This window comes from Ursus americanus, chromosome 29, assembly GCF_024610735.1.
Source record: "Ursus americanus isolate L20-20 chromosome 29, mUrsAme1.1.p, whole genome shotgun sequence".
NCBI lineage: Eukaryota > Metazoa > Chordata > Mammalia > Carnivora > Ursidae > Ursus > Ursus americanus.
In genome coordinates this window covers 2,257,966-2,281,366 of record NC_142155.1, presented here as the reverse complement: position 1 = coordinate 2,281,366, position 23,401 = coordinate 2,257,966, and the positions used below count along the sequence as shown (strand labels likewise).

The following is a 23,401-nucleotide window of genomic DNA, read 5'->3' as shown; positions in this document are numbered from 1 at the left end:
ATCAACTTCCAACCGTTCCCTCTGCCAGGAACACTGTTCTCTCCGATAAGGCTCACTCCTTCACTTCCTTCGAGTTTTCCACTTAAATATCATCTTATCTGAGAAAACTTCCTTCACTTTTCATATAAAATGACAACCTCCTACACCTATCCTACTACTCCCCAACTACCTTGCCTTGCTTTATATTTCACTAGAGTAATTTCAACACCTGTGTCTTAGTGTCCCTATCTCTAAAATGACGGTGATAACAGGACCTACCCCACAGGGTTGATGTTAGGCTTAAATGAGCCAGAAGCCCTCCGATAAGTGCCTGCCTCTTAGTAGGAACCACATTAGTCCATGATTTTATGCCTCTTTTGCTGATGGTCTGCCTTCCCCCTATTACAATGACAAGCCCAGGAAGAAAGGACTGTGTTTTATTCACTATTGCATCCTGAATGCCTGGAAAGTGCTTATCAGTAAATATTCATAGCCGTTGATGCCTGATTTAGTACTGCAGCCATATGCACAGACAGCTGAGATTACAAGAAAAAGACCAATTATTTTCAGGAAAAGCAAGCTTTCTGCACATTAGCAAGAATCATCTGTAATAATTCAATCTACTTTAAAGTATAATATTTAGCAGTATGACTCCTAGAAGCTTCAAAAAGGGAAGTGGTATGGTACCATTTAATTCACTAATTTCTCAACACCAAATGGCAAAAGAAACTAAAACATAATGTGGAATGAGAAAACAAAAGCACAACTTACTTTTCATTCCTGTTTTTGATGCATGGCTGGTAGAGGACCTTGACAGCATTCCAGGCAGAATTGGAATCTTCCTTCAAGGAATCTTCCAATAGGGGGAACTTTTTGATACTTTTGGAACTTCCCAAAGATTCAATCACCAAGCTGTCTGAGTTTAAAAGCCACAGCTAAAGATAGGGAGAGAAAAGTATAAGCATATTATCGTCACCCTATCCATATCTCATATCACCACTAAAAAACAAAACACAAACAAAACTATAAAAATACCAGAAAAAAAAAAAGATAGGAGAACCCTATATATAATTTTTAAGTATGGTAAGTCTTTCAAAGTGTAACATCTGGTAGAGCCGCTGAGATAGTAAAGTTAAAAAAAAAAAAAAAGACAACCAACTAGGAGAAAATATTTAATATGGAGATATCAAAGTTATTATCTGTAATATATAGAGCTCCCAGGAATCAATAAGGGGGCAAAAACAGCCCCACAGAAATAAAGACAAAGAATGTGAACAGAATTAACAGAAGAAATGAGTGATAAACATATAAAAATGTTAATATAACTAGTAATAAGGAAATGTAAAAATGATGTGCTGCCCTTTTTCACTTATCAGATTGGCAAGTACAAAAAGAAGATAACATCCAGTTCAGTAGAGGGGTTTGGACTGCTGGTGGAAGAGTGTTTGGGGATTTGGATGCACGCTATCTACCGAGGGGCTCACCTGGAGTCCGGCTTCAGCCTGATCCCGTGGGGAGCTCTGATGCAAGAACGGCACCTACAGATCTATCCCACCTTGAGACAGGAGGCCTCCGCTTTCTGTACCCCAGGGTCAAATCACTGGCAGGAGATTGAGCAGACCAAGGGTGGGGAAGAGGGCACTTTCTGAACAAGGCGGCCTCTGTCATAGAAAGGCACGTCTCTGAGACGAGGCAGCCGTGCGCCGTCAGCAGCCCACAAGTCTCAGCAGCTGGGAAATGGGTGCACCAGCCTGAGTAAGGAGCATCTGGGTGGGGTACCAAGAAGGTCTCACTATATGGGATAAATTAGTACAAGTTTTCTGGAAGGTGGTAATTATCAGTTTAAAAAACACAAACCCTAATACTGTCTTCGATTAGAAAGGTCTATTTCTAAAGAAGTACTAAAATGCACAAGCGAAGATTATTTTCATTGCAGCACTGTCTTTAACTGCCACACACTGGAAATCCAGTCACTAAAGACCCTGATCCACAATTACAAGAAGAATCCTTATGATACACTGTTGAGCGAAGTAAACATGCTGAAGAAAAATGCTCATCATGTGATTCGGGTAGGTTTCACAAACAGAAAAGCAGAATGTGAGCGCATGAACATAGGGTTGGAGAGAGAGAGGGAGAAAATGCTGAGGTGCACATACCACACTGTTAATAATGTTTACCTTCAAATACTAAGATATAATAAGACGAGGAGAGAAGACAAGATGGGGGAACACCACTTCCCCTACATTCTTCATGTTGTCTGAATGTTTCAAGAATGTATTATTTTTATAACAAAGAAGTTAGTTATTTTTAAAAAATATTTCCTTTATTTATTTGACAGAGCGAGCAAAGGAGAGCGCAAGCAGGGTAAGCAGGAGAGGGGGAAGCAGGCTTGATGCGGGGGCTCCATCCCGGGACCCTGGAATCATGACAGGAGCCGAAGTCAGATGCTTAACTGACTGAGCCACCCAGGCGCCCCTGGATTTAAATATCTATTAGCAGTAGGTTTTAGGTTTTTAGGTGTTTCCTATTCCTGAGTTTTAACCTGAAAAACCTTACAGTAAAAGAAAATTAAACCTGATTTCAGACTATGACTATGAGGCATACCAGTATTAACTTCAGTCAACAAGTATGTTAGCTTCGGTGGAAGTGATCTGGAGTCAGAGAAGCATGGGGTCCCCATAATGGACGGCCAGCTACAAAGTGACACTTAACAACAACCTTAACTCTCTCCCTCCTTCTAGCTACCATGTTTTCCTATTAGCTTAGGAGTTCCTTGATGGCATTTTTTGTTCTTGAACACCTAGAATAGTGCCTGTAGAATAAGAAATGCTCGATACATGGTTGCTGGTTGAGTAAAACAGATATGGAGGCAAAGAGACTGAGGTCCCAATTCTTGGATTTTCACATAAACGTGCCAAATTCTGTTTCGCAGACCATTATTTTTAACAGAAACAGTATAACATTAGATGCTTGTGGTACATGGAGGGGATGATTCTACTAACTACAGGGCCTCTCATCCAAAACTTGCCACTACTTCTCAAACATCAGTGTGAAAAACTCAGGACTCGAAGAGGTGTCTGTATCCCCATGTTCACTGCAGCATATTTACAACAGCCGAGCTGCAGAAACACTCTAAATGTCCATCAGTAGATGAATGGATAAAGCAAGTATGGTGCATACATACAGGGAATATTACTCTTAAAAAAAGAAGGAAACCTTGTACTATGTGACAACGCAGATGAACTTTGAGGACAGTATGCCAAGTGAAATAAGCCAGACTCGGAAGGACAGGACTGCCTGATGCCACTTCCATAAGGAATCTAAATCAGTCTAATTCATAGAAGCCAAGAGTAGAATGGTGGTTGCCAGAGGCTTGGAGGAGGGAGAAATGGGGAGTTGCTCACTAAAGGGTACAGAGTTTTAGTTAGGCGTGATGATTAAGTTCTCGAGATCTGCCACACGATACTGTGCCTGTAATTAACAATACTGTTATCATGCACTTAAAAATCTATGAAGAGGGTAGGTCTCATGTTAAGCATTCTTACTACATATACACATACACAAAAACAGAAGCAACAGAACATATTTTAAACAGAAGAGTATCAAAAGGGAAAAATAGGGAAAAATCAATAGGGGAAAAAAAGTGACAGAAACAGAATTAAGTTATAGTGACCAAGAAAAGCCATTAACAGATTGGAGTAAAAACCTTTATTTTGTGGTGTGAGCAGGAATCAGGTTTTATTTCTCTCTATATCCCTAGTACCTAGAACATAGAGGCACTGGATCTTTTGCTATTAAATTAAGGGAGTTTGATTTGTGAATTAAACTGATAAGATGAATTCAATTTTTGATCATTTATTTTCTAGACCTGAGAATTAAAGAAAAAAGAATGACAAGACTGAAGAATTTCTGAGACGCTGGATTACCAGGCTACAGAGAGCTGGGAGAAATCACTTCTTACCAAGATGTATGCTTTGCCATCATGACCTTGAATAGTGAATCTAAAAGTGCTCCTAGCAGCGGAGAGTTCCACCAGACACTGGGCGACAACATTCTGTACAAACCGAGACCTGTTTGAACAGAAATCAATTTTCACAATGTGCCTCTCATAATAACTCTAACTGGCAAGAGGAGCCAAAAATACCCACAGGGTACCTAAAAGGCCAAGGTGTGTGCAGCCAGACTCTTCTATATGCTGCCCATTCCTTCACAGACTGTGCTCATGTGAATTTTAATATATTTTAATGTATTTGTATTTGCTCCAGTCTTCGCATAACCTATTCTCCAATCCTTAACACACTTCCCACCCCAAGCCTAACTATTCCCCTTCACTGAATAAAAAATACTGTATTAGTCAAGTCAATATTCCATTTGTGCTGTAGCAGATTAAACAGTAAGTTAACAAAGAAGGCGAGATATTTCCTCCCGAACAGTAGACAGTATTATATACAATGTTTTTCATTTGCACCCCCTCAAAGAGTCAGAGCTGAGGCACAGAATCAAAGTATTTAAAGGAGGATAAATTTTAAGGTTATATTCAGATTGCCATAATTTTTAGATATCCATAAATGAGCTGGAAGACATAGAACAGCTAACTTCTGTTTGCAAACTAAAAAGATTCAAAAAGAGAAAACGCTAATGGATTTAGTGGCCAAGTAATTTTTTTTTTTGAAAACACAGGAGTCATTTGAAAACTGACTCCTGTTTCAAATTTTAAATAAGTCAAATTAATCCCAGAAATAAGTATTCAAAAACCTATTGATGACTAAGTTATAAGACCTTGGATATCTGGCAAATAGAAGCACAAAAAACTTTCAGATTTGTAAGATTTATGTGATGAGCACATTTATTTATGCCACTATGTAATAAACAAACCGCAGATAAATCCTCAAGTCTTTTAATGTGTGGTTTGGTTCAACTGTCTAAAAGCCTTTTTCAAAGGTTTTTATTTTTCTTTTCCAAATAAAGAGGGCTATAAATCAAAATGAATTTCCAAATAATCAATTGTACCTATCATTCTCCACATTTGACATTACAGAATAAATTTAATTTGCTATTTGTACCTTGGTATGATGGAAAAATTTCTTTCAGATGGCTGAATAATTATCTCTGTCATATAAAACTTGGTGGTTTCTAGAAACAAAAAATAAGAAGATGTAAAATTTCCGTGCACTAACGTTTTCATGGTGGGCATGGTGGTCCTCATTACAACATCCCAAACTAAATACTTCATACACATCCTGGTAAAATTCACATTCAATAAAAATTTTCCCAAAATGACTTAGTGTAAGACAACAATACATTGATGACTACAAGGAGAGTGTCCTGAGACTTGAGAGGGCCTCGTGTTTCAGAAGATATGCCCCAAGTGAATCTGGTACAACGACACTCTGTTCACACACATGGACGGTTAGAAAAACCAGCCACATCACAGCCCTAGCCCCTTACGTAGAAACTAGTCATTTGATTTCGTCATTTTTATAGTCACAAACCTAGGAGTCACTGGAAAAGGCTTCTTAATCATAGTGCCCCAAAGCCCATGCAAAGATGCTGTGAACCTCACGTCAGTATTTTCCAGAATCTCACTGAGTCTATTAATGTAGAATTCCCAACAAATCTGGTTATCTCATTACTTAGTTTCTAGAAAAATATAAACAGTAAACTAAATATCTTACAGAAGTGAATATAAACATAACCATTCTGAATTTTTAAAAAAATCCATGAAAAACGTTTCTTTTCACTCTAAAGGAAATACAAATTAAAAGGAGATACTCTTTAGCATCAAATAAGTATTTGTGAATGACAAAATGCAGCAATGATGAAGATATGAAGAAATGGGTACCCTCATTCACATATTGCTGTCAGAACTGCAAATGATAGATTTCCAGAAAGCCACTTGATGAAGACCTTAAATATATTTTGATACCATCATTAAACACCTAAGAATTTATCTCAAAGAAATATTCATATCTATAAAAATGTATCTATAAAGATGCTCATATTAATTAAACTGAAAACAAATTGTCTAAAAAATGAGAATGGTTGGGCTAAACAATTATACATTTTGGCAAGAGAATTCTATGCAGTCATTAAAAATGGCATACCAAACAATTTTTAATTGTTTAAATAAGATGGAGAGTTATTCTCAGTACATTTTCTGAAAACATTTTCAACTGCTTAATATAACACACAAAAAAGGCACAAAAAAATCAACAGACAGTAACAGAGTATTACATATCTAGAGCCATGATGATGAATTTATCTATTTCTCTTTTAAGTTCAATTTTCATTTTACTATTTTGAAACCATGTTACTAGATGCAGAAATGAACCTTTTAACATTACGAAGTGATGCCTTTTATCCCAGCTGCTGTTAAACTACAATTTAATGCTACACTTTTAATCCTACAAGGTATTATTGTTACTGCTTTATGCAGATAGCATCCACTTAATGTCTCCCACATATTTACCACTGTCTTTACCAAACCTTCCTCAACTTAGACCTTCTCTCTGGGATCATTTTCTTCTACCCTCCACAGGCAGATTTATTTTCTTCCACAAGTATAATTTCTTTTAATAAAAAACCAAACCACTGGAAATGATTCTAGTTTTTGTCAGAAAACATCTTTGTCTTGATTCTTTCATATCAGAATATTTTCACCATATAAAATCCTAGGTTAACAGTTTTTAACCTTTGTGCACATTGACACTATCATTCCATTGTCTTCAAACTTCCAATATTATTGCTCCTTTGAAAGTAATCTGTCATTGTTCTTTGGTTGTTTTTAAGATTTTCTGGTTTTTGTTTGTTTTGAGTATTATTCTGTATGTCTTGCCATAGACTTCTTTTTATTTATCTTACTCATTTAATTAGAATTCATTGGACCTCCTCAATCTGTAGCTTACTGTTTTCTACCACTTTTGTAAAATTCTTAGCAATTATCTCTTCAAATATTGCCCCTTATATTTCTTTTCCTTCCAGAAGTCTGACTAAAAATATGTTAGAGTATGGTGGTTCCTCAAAAAGTTAAAAATAGGGGTGGCCTGGGTGGCTCAGTCGTTAAGCGTCTGCCTTCAGCTCAGGGCGTGATCCCAGGGTCCTGGGATAGAGCCCCGCATCGGGCTCCCTGCTCTGTTGGGAGCCTGCTTCTTCCTCTCCCCCTGCTTGTGTTCCCTCTCTTGCTGGCTGTCTCTCTCTCTGTCAAATAAATAAAAAAAAAATCTTAAAAAAATAAAAAAGTTAAAAATAGAACTACCTTATGATTCAATTATTGTACTACTAGGTATTTACCCAAAGAATAAAAAAATACTAATTCAAAGTGATACATGCACCCTGATATTTATAGCAGCATTATCAACAATAGCCAAATTATGGAAAGAGCCCAAATGTCCACTGACTGACGAATGGTATGTGTCTCTCTCTCTCTGTATATATATACATATATATAGACACACACACACTGGAATATTACTCAGCCATAAAAAGAATGAAATCTTGCCATTTGTAACTATGTGGATGGAGCTAGAGAGTATTATACTAAATGAAGTAAGTCAGACAAAGACAAATACCATATGATTTCACTAATATGTGAATTTAAGAAACAAAACAAATGGGGGCGCCTGGGCGGCTCAGTCAGTTAAGCATCTGACTCTTGATTTTGGCTCAGGTCATGATCTCAGGGTCGTGAAATCAAGCCCTGAATTTGGCTCAGCACTGGGAGTGGAGCCTGCTTAAGATTCTCTCTCTCCCTCTGCCCCTCCCCACCCGACTCCCGCTCTCTCTCTTAAAAAAAATCATAGAGGAAAAAAGAGAAAGGAGAATCAAGAAACAGACTCTTAACTACAGAGAACAAACTGATGGTTATGAGAGGGGAGGGGTGGGGGGTGGGTTAAGTAGGTGATGGGGATTAAGGAGCACATTTGTTTAATGAGCACCAGGTGTTGTATGTAAGTGCTGAATCACTAAACTGTACCCTCGAAACTAATATTACAGTAGATGTTAACTGGAATTTAAGTAAAAACTAAAAAAATTTTTAAAAACACGTTAGATCTTCTTGGTCTATGTTTTATGTCTCACTCTCTCCTGTATTTTTTGCCTTCTTGTCTCTCTGTGCTGGGTTATGGATTTTTCTTCTTATCTATCTTCTATTCATTAATTCTTTCTCCAAGTTGTACCTAATCTGCCTTTAAATCATCCACTAAAGTGGTGCCTGGGTGGCTTAGCTGTTAAGCGTCTGCGTTCGGCTCAGGTCATGAGCCCAGGGTCCTGGGATCGAGCCCCGCATCAGGCTCCTTGCTCAGCAGGGGGTCTGCTTCTCCCTTTCCCTCTGTTGCTCCCCCTGCTTGTGCTCGCTTGCTGTCTCTCTCTGTCAATAACTAAAATCTTTTTTAAAAAAAATCATCCACTAAATTCTAAATTTCCATTATATAGTTTTTAGAAATTCTATTGTGGATCTTTTCCAAATATGCTTGCTGTTGTTTCCTTTGCCTTTTGATACCTTCAGACCTCTTACATTGTTCAATAAAGGAAAAGCATGATTGCTCCAGTTTACGTCTGATAATTCTAATAACAGAAGTCTGTTTCTGTTGTTTGCTGTTTTTGTTAGTTCTTGTTGATGGAAGTCTAGTTCACTTGTGTGCTTATTTATCTTTGGTTCTATGGGGAACACTGTATTTGACAAATTATTTGTGGGAATAATATGAGTTTTACAATGACGATATTTTACTCCAGAGGTGATCTGCATTTGATTTTGCCAGGCATACAGGTGTTACAGTAAGTCCAAGTCTGACTAACCAAGTTCAAGACTTGAAATCCCTAAAGTGCCAAAGGATTGATACCGGTCTGTAATTCCACAGGCTCTTCCACTTCTGATTCACCTTCACAGTAAGGGTTTGGCTATTTAGCGTCCCAAATTTTTGTGCAGTCACCTACTAGGTTCCCTTTTTGTGTAGTCTTTAACTTATGTCCTACTGCTCAAAGTAATCAAAATAAAAGTTCTGATTTTACAGAACTGGCATATTGCAGGGAAAAGGTGGCTTCAACTTTGTGTGAACCTTTGAGTTTGCTCTTGTAGTAATTTACCCATATATTTTCTATTTATCTTGATCTTCATTCCTTCCTGTGGATTTCAATTACCATTTGGTATCTTTCACTTCAGCCTGAAGAACTTTCTTTAGCATTTTTGTAGAAAATATCTGCTAGTAAGGCATAACTTCCATCTATTTATATGAAAATGCTCTTATTTTGCCTTCATTTTTTTTTTTATGGACAGTTTTGCTGGATATAGAATTATTAGCTGACAGGGTTTTTTTTTTTTTTTTTTAATTTCCCCCCTAGCATCTTGACTATCTCATTTTAGTGTCTTCACTATTTCTGCAAAAAGTCAGCCTTAATTGTATTATCAAGTCCCTGTATGGGATGTTTCACTTTTCTCTTGTACTTTCAAGATTCTCTCTTCATCTTTGGCGTTTATCAGTTTGACTACAATATGCCTGGGTGAAGTGTTCTGTGTGTTTATCCTACTTTTCACTGCAATCTTGGATCTAAAAGTTAGTATTTTTCAGCAAATTTGCCAAGATTTCAGCCATTGTTTTCTACCAGTATTTTTTCCTGAGTTATTCTTTTTCTTCTTACCTCTGAGATTCCATTTACACATTAACTGAAACATTTTATATTGTCCCACAAATCTCTGAGGTCCTGTCCATTTTGATCCTGACTTCTTTCTCTCTGTTCTTTGCATTGGTAATTTCTATTAATATACCTTCAAGTTCAGTGATTATTTTTTCTTCTGTCATCTCAAGTATGTAGTTTAGCTGACCTAGTGAATTTTTTAGTTACTGTACTTTTCAGCTCTGTAATTACCAATGGTTCTTTCTTTGAAGTTTCCAATTTGTTGAGATTTGCTATTAGTTCACTCAAGAGTTTTTTCCCCCTTTCAATTCTTAGCCATATTTATAATAGCCACTTTAACATTGTTGTCTACTCAATCTAATATTTGCGCTTATTCAGCACCTGTTTATTGAGTCCTGTTTTTGAGTATCAATCACTCTTTTCTGTTTCTCTGCAGGTCTAATAATTTCTAAATGGAATAGGACATTGTATATAATATAATGTTGCTATTCTGGATTTTGTTTTGTTCTTTTAAGGGTTGTTGGCTTATAATAGTCAATTAACTAGCCTGGACTCAAACTATGACATATGTCTTCTCACACTGTGTAGCCACTAATGTTTCTGCTCAGTTTTATTTTGCTTACGCTGGCTCCCTAGAGAGTATTCACTATACCTGCATCGGCTAGCTGTCAACAAATCTGGGGACGGCTTTTGCTCAACTACCTTAAGCCATTCAGACTCCCACCTTCTGCTGCCCAATTGTATGTGGATTCAGAAATGAAATCAAACGCATGGGAAATGTACAGGTCTCCTCAAGCTTTTAATTCTTATTGGACTCTCTGGTATCTACTGTGTGCATTTAACAGTCAGCCAGAGCTATGTGAAGAAGTTATCATCTCAGCCCATCCCCTGCCTCCTGCTTCCAAAATCTCCCTCTTAAATTTCTAGTTTCTCTTTGCCTACCTTGAACCTTACATTATTATGACTATAATGATACCATGGAAATGTTTCCTTTCTTGTTCAGCCTTCTGTTTTCTTGCAGTGCATAACTGCTTTCTTTTTCATGTGTTTAGTTTTCCCAGCACCTTTAAGCTAATTCTTCCATATGACAAAATGGCTTATCTCAAGATTGTTACATATGGTCAAAAAAATGAAAGAATGTATCAGTTCATTTTGTAATAGAAAAAATGTTTATTGCAATCTTCTCTCCTTTGCTTCAATCTAGGCTGTTATTCCCTGGGCCTGCCTGTGTGTCCCTCACCCTGGGACTCCCTTATCTGTGTTAGATAATCTGTTTCCCAAATCTCATGTCTTTTCTCTAAAGGTTAAATTCTTAGGTTTGGCGAGGTATATCCTATGGTATATTCCTGAAGAAACTATATATTTGAGGTCTGTGTTTTGAGACACTGTATTTCCAAAACTGTATGTGTTATCTTCATACTTGATTAATAGTTTGTGATAGAATTATGGGTCAAAAATCTTTTTCCTTCTAAATTATGAAGACATTACTTCACTGTCTTCTAGATTTCAATGCTATTAAGAGTTCAATGTCATTCTAATTCCTAATCTTTTGTATACTACTTGCTTTTTTTCCTCCGGAAACTTCTTCCATGGTGTTTGGAAATTACTCAATGATACATCTTTGAGTAGCTTCCCTGCCATCCCATTAGTCATACTGGACATGTAGTGGGCCCTTTCAGTTGAGAAACCAAAGCCCCAGCTCTAGAAAATAGCCTTGTAATGTGTTTTCAGTATTTTTGTTCTTTGATAATTTCCTAAACTCTGTTGTCTCTATTCTTTCTGTCTAGAATTACTATTAGCTAGATATTGACTATCCTAAAAGTTTCCATTCATTCATTCATTCATTCATTCAACAAATATTTACGGGGTACCCACTATATGCCAGATATTTAGTGCTGAGGTTACAGTGATAAATGAGATAGACACTATCTCTGTCCTCAGGAAAATAACATGATGATTTTTTTTTCTATAATTCCTCTCCAATTTTCAATCTCTGAATTTTGGTTTGATTTATTAGATAAGACAGTTCTTTAATTTACTTTATAGTCCTTTGATTAGGTTTTTTAAGCAACCACATCTTTAATTCTATATTCTCTGAATTATGAAGGCAATATTATTCCATTTCTCTAAGAACATTATTTTTGTTAAAGATTTTCTTCTGTTTTATACATACTTCGTTTCTTCTCAGTGCCTTTATTATGTTTACTTCATCATTTATCTACTTCGGTCTCTTTTATAGTTGAGGTTTGCTCAAATATTTTTTTATTCTCGCCAATCCATTCATATTTAAAGTGTAAGGTAATAAAATGCTGACAGGAAACTCTCAGGTGTAAGTACAAGGCTTGTTGACTGTAGGATGGCTGACTTTAAGCTCATTTTACTGTTGAAGGACCCTTATGAATCAGTGTCTGCACATCTCTTCTGTGGTTGGTATTCTTCCATTTTCCAAGAAAGAGGCGTCTAAAGTCCTGCCTTGAGAGTATAAACAAGTTGTAAATAGAGGAGGAATCTTATGAGTCTTACAGCTCCATGTAAAAATTTTGAATTAATCATCCTTCCTCCAGCCCCTTGTCTCAGACTGCTTTCCCTGTTACCTGCTGCCTCCAAATTCTGATCAGACCAGCTCTGACACTCTACAGCGAGTACTGGCTCACTCCTCACTCAGATGATCTACGGACACCGAGGCTGCAACTTCCTCCATACTGCCAAGGGTGTTCCCACAGCTCTCAGCTTTACAGCGTCCAAGAGTCTGCTTATACCTCTTGTTTATCTCACTGTCATTTCCTCTCCATTTTTCTTTGTCTCCGTAGATGTACATCTTTTTTATTCCTTAACTGACATTTTAACTGGGCTTCAGGGGGACAAATAAAAAAAATCAATTCACCTAATTTGACTGGAAGCCTTAAAATTTTCTGAGTTGTTGCTTAAAGAGCTTGCTTTCATTCTCCAAAATGACATTGAGGGTGGCATTCTTTACCCCTACTCCTTCTTCCTTTTCTATTCACTCTGAGCAAGTAACTACTTACAAGATTCTGATAATTTTAAAATACAAACAAAAAAGGCCACCATCTGCCTTCTCTTTAGTAAACTAGCTGCACTTAAATCACATCTTCTAGTTAATTATATGAAAAACAATTATTCGTTGTCACTGACAAAGCTAATGTAGCATGTTGTAGCTCTCCAGACATTTGTAAACCATATCTTTAAATAACGATGCAATTTAATTATCAGGATTTTATTATATTTGAAAGTGGTATAACATAGACTTTACATAAATATAATGAACGCTGTTGGGAAAAGAACAAGGAACAGAGTACAGAACTCAAAATCTGTTTCTTCCATTTCAACCCCCAGCCCTAAAATACACCTGAGGCAGAGGGCAGCCAAGAAAACTTCTTCATCGTCTCTAGCAACCAACAATTCTGATTGAGGGGTTGTCCTGAGAAAAAAGCTCCTCTATCCTTTAGGACAAACCCAAGAACAAACTTTATACTATTGATTTATATCCACAGAGAGGATATAAAATATTGAAAATGACCCAGCTTCTTAATGCTTAAAACTCAATACTATGTACTTATAAAGGTCAAAATACACAAACTACTTGGCATATTGGATGATATGTTAGCTGATTTCTATTTTTAAAATAATCAACTCTACAACATATATTAGTTATCTATCTTCCATACAGATTTCCTATAAAATCTCCTTCTACTCTTTTTTAACAAGAAGGCAATCATTTTGGCTTTTTTTATTATGAAATTCTTACCTGATGACATGGTCTCTCCCAACATCACCTTGCAACGCTTACAAATTACTTTGGTATTTGCCTTTGGTTTCTGTAGAACAGAAAAATGTCATTTAAATGTCATTCAGCTTTTCTTAAAAGGAATATATAATTTTAACATAGTCTCTAGAGTATACATTGAACTTTACATTTTATTTTGCCCTCTACTAAATACTGGGAACACATTTAGCTTGTATGCATAATTCACATGCACAGAGATCATTTTTTTTTTCAAATCTAAAGACAGAATAATGAACAGACTGATTTTTCCAAACCTAGCCACTTTCTTGATAATCTAACTGTTGTAAATAATTTGAACAGGAAGCACCTTACATTTCTAAATAGAACTTCCAAACATCCATTACTATTTAGGATAGGCAGATGATGGCCAACAAAGGCAGGGAGAGTAGGTGACTCGTCCCAATTCATGTGTCTAGAAAACAGGAGAATCAAAAACTGGAGCCATTATTTTGACTCTCAGTCCAGTGTAACTTATGTAAGAGTAATCTATAATTCATAACCACTCATCAGAAGTCAAAAATATTTAACCCATTCATCTAATTCTATTTTTCTACTTAAGATACTCATTGTAACTGGAAAAACTGGAAAGTGTTCTGAGACAAATTCTGAAGCATTCTTAAATTCAAAAATCCAAATTAATCATTTGGGATACAGATTTAATGGCTCGCACCCATCTAATCATTAAGCAAACAAAAAAAAATGTTCTTTTACATTCAGCGAACAGATTGGTGGTTACCAGAGGAAGGGGCTGGAGTGGTAAAAATGGGTGAAGGGGGTCAAAAGGAACAAATATCCAGTATAGAACTGGAAGTTATGGGGACGTAATGTACAGAATAGCAACGACAGTTAATAATACTGTATTATATATTTAAAGTTGCTAAGAGTAGATCTTAAAAGTTCTCATCACAAAAAAAAATTTTTTAGTTATATATGGTAATGAATGTCAACTAGACTTATTATGGTGAATATTTTGTAATACATACAAATATTGATTCATTATTTACCTAAAAGTAGTATAACACTATATGTCAGTTATACCTCAACTTTAAAAAAAAACTTACTGATTTGTAGTTTTTTAGAAGAGGTTACATTATAAGCATAGCATGGTGGTTAAGAGCCCTGAGTCTGGGCCAGACTTCCTGAGTTTCAATCCCAGTGCTGTTATTTACTACACACATGACCTTGAGCAAGTTAATTAACCTAATTTGCTTTCCTCATCTGTAAAAGGGAGTTAATAGTAGTGCTTAACTCATAGCGTTACTAGGATTTAAAAAGGAGTGTGTCCTGGGCACATGGTAACTACGAAGTGGATGTTACATAAACAAAAGAAACTTCTGGCACACTCCATTCAAGATAGGCTGAAAACCTATCCCTTCCCACAAAGGGACCAATTTTTTGCCTTTTACTGGGCAGCCACTGTGTATTAAGAATCTACCAAAAAAAAAATGTTTTTGTCACATCCATAGCAATATCTTTGTTAAATCCCTTCAACATTCCTCTCACACAGATACACTGCAGCATGGCAGAAGTCACATAAAAGTGGGCAGGGAGAAGGAATTTCTGAAACTCTGGCCACCTAAGGTCATCTCTTCTTGGAAACCACAGAATAGAGTGCTGGTCTAAGTAAGGAGTGAGTGCCTTTCTGATGGGGGATAACGTATGTATTGACCTAAGGAATCTTAACTGATTAAGGTAAGTCTGAGTCCAATTACATTTTCCTTAGCATTAATCACTATTTCCTGAAAAACTACATAAAAGGCATATTTAAACTGAGTTCCATGGATGCGCTGCTAGTAATTGATAGAACTGATATTTGAATCTAGATCCTTTCGATGCTAAAACTTGTGCTTCTATGTCCACAATAGCCAAACTATGGAAAGAGCCCAGACGTCCATCAACAGATAACAATAATGTGGTATATACAGACAATGGAATACAACTCAGCCATCAAAAAAAAAAATTAAATCTTTCCATTTACAATGACGTGGATGGAACTAGAGGGTATTATGCTAAGCAAAATAAGTCAATTAGAGAAAGATAATCATATGATCTCACTCATGTGGAATTTAAGAAACAAAACAGAGGACAATACGGGAAGAGAGGAAAAAATAAAACAAGACGAAATCAGAGAGGGGGACAAACCATAAGAGACTCTTAACCATAGGAAACAAACTGAGGGCTGCTGGAGGGGAGGTGGTTGCTTTAATGCACTAATAACGCTATGAATTAAGCACTACTATTAACTCCCTTTTACAGATGAGGATGGGTAACTGGGTGATGGACATTAAAGAGGGCACATGATATAATGTGCACTGGGTATTATATTGAGGAATCACTGAACTCTACCTCTGAAACTAATAATACATATGCTAATTAATTGCATTTAAATTTTTTAAAAATTTTAAAAATAAATAAATAAAACTTGTGCCTCTAAGCACTATGTCAAGTGTTTTCCGAACTAATTCATAGAATCAGTTCAATGGGTTATGGCCTGCATTTTTTTTAAAAAAGAGATGAAACAGAGGGGCACCTGGGTGGCTCAGTCAGTTAAGCATCTGACTCTTGATTTCAGCTCAGGTCATGATCTCAGGGTCGTGAAATAGAGCCCCATGTCAGGGTCTGGGCATGGAACCTGCTCAAGATTCATTCTCTCCCTCACCCTATGCCCCTCCCCCCCCATGCTAGCTCTCTTTCTTATATATAATAAAAATTAAAAGATGAAATGGAACAGAAATATCACAGTACTTCAAACACAGTGTAAGTACTGCTTCAAGAAACTTTTACTTGACATGTTTGTGTGTGTGTATATGTGTTATCAGATCTTGATATAAAAAACGTATTTCTGGGGCGCCTGGGTGGCTCAGTTGGTTAAGCATCTCCCTTTGGCTCAAGTCATGACCTCAGGGTCGTGGGATGAAGCCCCACATTGGGCTCCCTGCTCGGTGGGGAGTCTGTTCTCCCTCTCCCTCTACCCCTCCACTTGTGTTCTCTCTCTCAAATAAATAAATGAAATCTTTTAAAAAATATGTATGTCTTACTTTAATTAGAGGTCAAAACAAGTCATAGAAACTAAGGCATAGAAACTAAGGCAGGTGCCAATCTGTTCAGGTGTAGGTAAGGATACAGGAAGAAGACAGCTCAGAAAGCAAGTATGTTCAAATGTAAAGTTTGACATTTGGGCAGTTTCATGCTTTCTTACAATAAAATCTATCATCTGTATGGCTCCAAATTGGTATTAAAGACACTTTTTAAAGGACCTATTTTGTACAAGTTAAATCAAACCATCCTCATTAAATCTTACGAAAAACTAAAGGCTTTACTAAAAACTAATACAGGGTATTGGAGTAGAAATGCTTGAGAAGAAGAAATTTTTCTACTCAGAGCAGAAAATTTTTCATCAGGTGCTCTGTTACATATTTCATTTATAATTGCTCTTACAGCACATTTTGCCTTGTCTTTCAATAAAGCAGGAAAAGTGGTATTTGTTGGTTTAAAAAAAAGGAGTCTACCTTTTCAAGACACTGGTAATCAGGATTTTAAAATGTGATCAATAAAAAGCAAATTATCTCAAACAACCAAATGTGTGTATTTTGATTCAAACAGACAGTAGAAGGTACCTTTAATATAACTGGTAAGATCTGTAAATGGCCTGTATTTTATCATCAAATAATAGTTGTTCATTTTGTCAAATATGAAATGACACTTTGGCTATTTAAAAAAGAAAAATCCATATGGGATGAAATGACATAATGTCTGGGATTTGCTTTAAAGCACTCCAGCGAGGGGCAGGGGAGGAAATTAAAGGGACAGATGAAGCCTCCTTTATGAATCAAAATGATTGGTATACTGAAGTTCACGGTTCTTTCCTTTTTACATTTCTTAATGTTTACAAAGTTCAACACATTATTCTAAGAAAAAAAACAGCCGTATGGATTTAACAAAACAAATGACTAAAATCAATAAATTATTGCCAAGTGCCCCAGCAAAGAAAAAAAAAGTAAAGCTGCTAGTCACACTTGCCAGCTGTGATATAATCGAAGTTCAATTTCGTCTGTTCCTTAAAAGATAGGGTGAAGTTACAGTGTGACCATGCTTTCTAAGTCTAGAATACTATTATGAATCTTATAAAAGGGTGAGGTGCCATCTTTATCAACCTATTATAGGATGCTGGTAGACACAAAAAATAGCATGAAACAATAAGTAAATGCAAGAAGTAAGGAAATCTTGAGGAGGTATCTTTTGAAGACAAGCGGTATAGACCCCCACATTAACAGGCACAAATAACATCCAGTACACTCAAAAGGGACATTGAGGGAAAGAAGTGCTGGATTTTGTGTATGCTATTTTTTAAATCGGGTCTTTTTAATTAAAATATTACAGCACTCTAAGTTTTGTTTAAAGAGAAACTCTGTTTCATAATGCATTTCTCTCGACCGATGCTTAAAGGACATAATAAAGCAAATTGTGCGATGAAGCAGCCTAACAGTGTGGGAACTCGACAGAGCAAACATCAAAGAAAGACCTTGTTGTGGACTAATTAAATCAATATATCTGAGAGACGGCACCACTGCTCAGAGATGTGGATTAGCCTCCTGTCCTCGTTTTTATTTCCTTTTGTGTTGCTTCAATTTCTAAGGACCCTTGATATTGTCTCGCCAAAAAAATGTTTCCCAAGAGATACCATTAGGATGCTGTGTCACCATGTGACATTTCAAAACCCTGCTAGATGGCCAGACTTGGTGATATGAGAAATAGGTTTTCAATAGCACAGAGCAGCCTTGTTCCCACAGGAGCCTTGAGAGCACTGTTTAAGCAGTCCCTCCAAATATATGTTACTATTTTGGTCACAGGCATACTCTTGCAACGGCTGCAATATGCAATTAAAGAGAACTTCCATCTAGGCTAACTTGGAAACAATCTCGTCAAAGCAGCTTGTCATGGCAGAAGTTTCCCACAGTCTCCTTGATACTAAACACCGTCATGTCTGAGTATAAAGGGTCTTCCTTTAACGCATATGATGATTGTTCACAATTGAGAGAAATTCCTGTAAATGGCATCATATAACTGATAAAGATGTAAATGTGAAGAATATATTTCCATACAGAGTGCAGAGTTTACCTAAAAAGGGAAATTCATGGTTTCTCTCATTTAATCTTTCTCCTCTCCTCTTCTACTCACACCTTGCAAATATTTTAAAAATTTACAGCTTAATCACAAGAATGAAAGTTAAAATACATAGCACAGTAAAGTATTAGTATATACATTTAGATTAAAATATGATTTTAATATAACCATTTTAAACAACAGATTTATATTAACTTCTTACCATTTATTTTTGAAAACTACACAAGGATTAAGTATTATAATTTTAAGCGAACCATATTTAGGTAAAGGGATGGGTGCTTATGGTGACAGTTAAGGCACTTAAATAATTCTGATAACTTTAATTTTTGATGAACTTCCTTAATATGCCCTCAAAATATAAAACAGTGCTATAAACTAACTTACAACCTGAGAGCTGCCCAACTTGCACATTTCCTGAAGTGGTTCAGTTTTCCTTACAAAAATTAAATGAATTTTAAATGAAACTTAACATACGATGCTTTTATTCCTACTGATAATCAGAAGTTAAAATGAAGATTCTCTGGCAATGATTTTCTTTACTTCTTAAATCACATCTGGATTGACTTGCCAACAGGAGAATGATTTCTCCAAGGGCCAAGTCAATGCCATTGATTTTCTTTTAAAGTAAGGTAAACCACTTGTTCTCTGCAGTGAAAGGAAACTGCTTTCGCCCTAAAGCAGCTTCTCTAGCGAGAGCCACCTGACCACACACTGTCAACCACCAACTTGGAGTCGGCCGCACAAGCCCCATTTCCACATTTGGACTCCTCCACTTTCTCTTTTTCCTTGATGGCATCTGCTCTTATGACATCAGCAGAAGTCTTAACTGTGGGCAGACACGGAAATACCTAGGCCTAACTGTATAGTACGTATCTTGGAATAAAAGAACACTTTTAATTTAAATCAGACTATATAGATTATGGTATGTTGTCCTAAAAACAAGAAAGTAGGGCATTTTGGTTTGTAAAATGGCAACATTCCCAATTCTATGCATGAAAATGTCCTCTTTCCCTTCTTCCTCCAGCCCCTTAAAAGCTGTTCTGGTCTAAGGCCATATGCTCTCCTCTATCAACAGGGCAGAGCTGGTGAATAGAGGCAACTGAAAACCACGGAGTTTGGTCCCTGGAACAGTCTGTGTAGCATGCTTTAATTAAGAAAAGGCAGGAGAAAGATAGGAGAAACCAGTTTCTAAGCCAACCTCCAAATTAGCATTTATTTTGAAAAGATATTTTACCAATTTAAAATGGTTCTCAGAAGAAGGACAGTGTGTCTCCACTGGGGCTGATTCAGGTCTTGGCTGCCATAAATCACTTCTTAAATTCACCAAGAAGAAAGAGTCTCCAATAAAACAGTCATTCTCTTGTGGATGAAGTGGCTTATTAGCAAAGGGGTCAGGATGACAACACCATTCTTCAACCAGAGCTCCCCAGTTCTCACTCGGCAATGCGAGCACCCTGAGGAGCTTCCTAGCAGAGAGAGGAAAAACAATTTTTTAAAGAACAAAATGGAAATATAGCATTTTCTTAATTAAATCAGCATGAAAGATGAAAGAAACTCATTAACTACATTGTCTGCAATGATAATTTTTCCCCCAGATTACAAAAGTAATACATACTTAGGATAGGCAGCTTGAAAATGTATAAAGGAAATAAAAATCATCCTTTCCTTACTACCCAAAGACAAGCAACTGCTTGGTAAATGATGGGATATTTCCCTGCAACCCTTTCAAGAAACATAGTTGTACACATAGGGGCGCCTGGGTGGCACAGAGGTTAAAGCGTCTGCCTTCGGCTCAGGGCGTGATCCCGGTGTTCTGGGATCGAGTCCCACATCAGGCTCCTCTGCTGTGAGCCTGTTTCTTCCTCTCCCACTCCCCCTGCTTGTGTTCCCTCTCTCGCTGGCTGTCTCTATATCTGTCAAATAAATAAATAAAATCTTTAAAAAAAAAAAAAAAAAGAAACATAGTTGTACACATAAACACAGTCTGGGATCAGAAGATATACACAAACTGTACCCTGCTTTCACCATTTATTTAGTTACATTATGATTCTTAATGACTCCATTCTATTCTATAGCCTTGCCAAAACCTTTAGATCATTCCCTCACTGGTGGTTTTGAGTTTTTCGGTATCAACAACCCTGTGATGAACCTTCCTATTAAAAAAATTTGTACACATATCTGATTATTTCCTTGGAAAAAAGTCTTGCAAGTGTGAGATCACAATCACAAATGACATCCATATTTTAAAATCCCACACATATCGGCAAACTGCTTTTCAGAAAGGCTTTATGAATCTGTAATTCTTCCACTTACCTTCTTCAGAATTGAACACCATCACTTTTCCATGTAAGGGGTGAAAATATTCTCCACACACACCGCTTTAATTGGCAACTCTTTACCAGTGAGATTGAACTGGCTTTCATATTTATTGACCAGCATATTTCTTCTGTGAGTTGTGATCAAGGACTATTTTCCAATGAGGTATTAGTATGTTCTTACTTTTATTTTATCTTATTTTATTTTTTAAAGATTTTCTTTATTTATTTGACAGAGAGAGAGCACAGGCAGGGGGAGCAGCAGGCGGAGGGAGAGGGAGAAGCAGGCCCCCACTGAGCAGGAAGCCCGATGCGGGGCTCGATCCCAGGACCCCGAGGATCATGACCTGAGCTGAAGGCAGCTGCTCAACCGAATGAGCCACCCAGGCGCCCCCTTACTAATTTTTAAAAGTGTATTCTATCTTAAGAATATTAGCCCTTTATCCATCATCTGTGGCAAATATTTTTTCAGTATTATTGCCCTTTAATTTGGGTCCTAAATTTCAAATTACCTAACCCTTTCTCCTGTGATTTCTCCCATTAATTATTTTATAATAAACTTTTTATTTGGGAGTAATTTTAAATTTACAGAAAAGTTACAAAAACAGTACAGATAGTTCTCATATACACTCCACCCAGCTTTCTCTAAGGTTAACATCTTATGTAACCATGGAAGATTTGTCAAAACTACAGACTTTATCTGGATTTCCCTAGTTTTTCCATTAATGTCCTTTTTTCCCTTGATCTAGGATCCAATTCATGATAACACACTGAAGTTAATCATCATGTTTCCCTAGTCTCCTTTAGTCTGCTACATTTTCTTAGTCTGTCCTTATTTTTTAGGACCTTGAAATGTTTGAAGAGCACTGGTCTGGTGTTTTCCAGAATACCCCACAATTTAAGTTTGTCTGATGTTTTCTCAAGATTAGACTGGGGTTATAGGTTTGGGAAAGAACACCACAGAAGTGAAGTGACCTTCGCAGCACATCTTCTCAGAGGGCACACTCTCTCAATCAATATGACTTATCACTGGTGCTGTTAAACTTGAACATTTGGCCAGTGTGGCATCTACCAGGTTTCTCCACTAATAAAGCTACTATTCCTCCCTTTGCATACTCTATTCCTAGGCCCGGACCACACTCGGGGGGAGGGAAACTGACCTCCACTCTACTATCATTTTTTTATGCTTAAAATGGCCTTATAATTAAGTAGGCCCTTATATTTGCTACCACTTTTTTTTCCCCCAATGGTTTCATTTTTTTCTGAACACCAACAGATACCTCAGACTTTATCGGAAGAAAAGCTAAACATGATTTACCTCTATTCTACACTAAATTAGGGAGATCCATAGTCTAAAAGAAATATGGAAAGGATGATGAGAAACTTCAAAATAGTTAATCCTGAGAAAAACTGAGAATAAAAACATGCTCATGGTCTTCTTAATGCCCATGAGCAGTGTGAATGCTTAAAGTAGCCTGAATACTTACACACCTCCACTCCTATGCGTAGAAACATATGCTAAGAGTCAGCTGTATTTGATCACAGACCTGTTTATGCCACTTAACCTTATTTTAGTTACATAATTTAATTAAATAGTATGTAAACCAAGGAAATATGAATTGCTATTCCTCTGAAACTAAAGATTTCAGACTAAATGAAAGCTAGTTGTAAAAAAAAAAATTAACTGGTAAGACATGGAGATACAACTATAGAACATTGGAAAATGGGAGGAAGAGTAAAAATCTAGAAAAAGTCTACAATTCCATTGCTTTAAGAATGTCTAACTTCTCATTCCACTTAAGAAAACACAAACTAGAAATTGTAGATGATGAATTTTGGAGGAAATACTTAATAGTAAAAAAAAGCTACACAACAGTGGAGTCATGTTCAACAAAAAGATATTGGTTCCAAAATAAACTATTAGTAAATTAATATACATTTGCATGTTTTAAGTTGAAATATTTGAGATGCAAATGTATCGTTTTTTAATGATTTCCCCCATGTTAACCGTTTTCTTTCATCTCAACTATGAATCTCATAAAAAGACTCTTAACTACAAAGAACAAACTGATGGTTATGAGAGGGGAGGGGAGTAAGGGCATGGGGTAAGTAGCTGATGGGGATTGTTGTGATGAACGCCAGGTGTTGTATGGAAGTGCTGAATCCCTAAGTTGTACATCTGAAACTAATACTACACTGTATGCTAACTAACTGGAATTTATTTATTTATTTATTTATTTTTAAAGATTTTATTTATTTATTTGACAGAGATAGAGACAGCCAGCGAGAGAGGGAACACAAGCAGGGGGAGTGGGAGAGGAAGAAGCAGGCTCACAGCAGAGGAGCCTGATGTGGGGCTCGAGCCCATAACGCCGGGATCACGCCCTGAGCCGAAGGCAGACGCTTAACCGCTGTGCCACCCAGGCGCCCCATGGAATTTAAATAAAAACTTAAAAAAAAAAAGAAAAAAAAGAATCACCAATAAGAAAATGACAGGCGAACACAACACTTTCTGCCACTGGAGTCTCTGGAAGGTGAATTGTGGAAG

The 23,401-nt window shown here is 36.7% G+C and overlaps 1 protein-coding gene across 4 annotated transcripts in view; it reads right to left on the bottom strand.

The window, feature by feature from the left end:
• The window catches only part of UBE3D (ubiquitin protein ligase E3D), a 190,737-nt gene that overhangs the window by 146,782 nt on the left and 20,554 nt on the right, over positions 1-23,401 (bottom strand). For all 4 annotated transcript variants that reach the window (XR_006780822.2, XR_006780823.2, XM_087856921.1 and 1 more), the window contains exons 4-8: positions 19,773-20,004; positions 13,376-13,445; positions 5,043-5,112; positions 3,941-4,049; positions 751-914 (exon numbers count right to left, since the gene is read on the bottom strand). Coding sequence is in view for 2 of the 4 variants with exons in the window: in XM_087856921.1 (XP_087713047.1) it covers positions 751-914; positions 3,941-4,049; positions 5,043-5,112; positions 13,376-13,445; positions 19,773-20,004 (645 nt within the window). In the remaining 2 variants the exon portion in view is untranslated. The remainder of the gene's footprint in view (positions 1-750; positions 915-3,940; positions 4,050-5,042; positions 5,113-13,375; positions 13,446-19,772; positions 20,005-23,401) is intronic.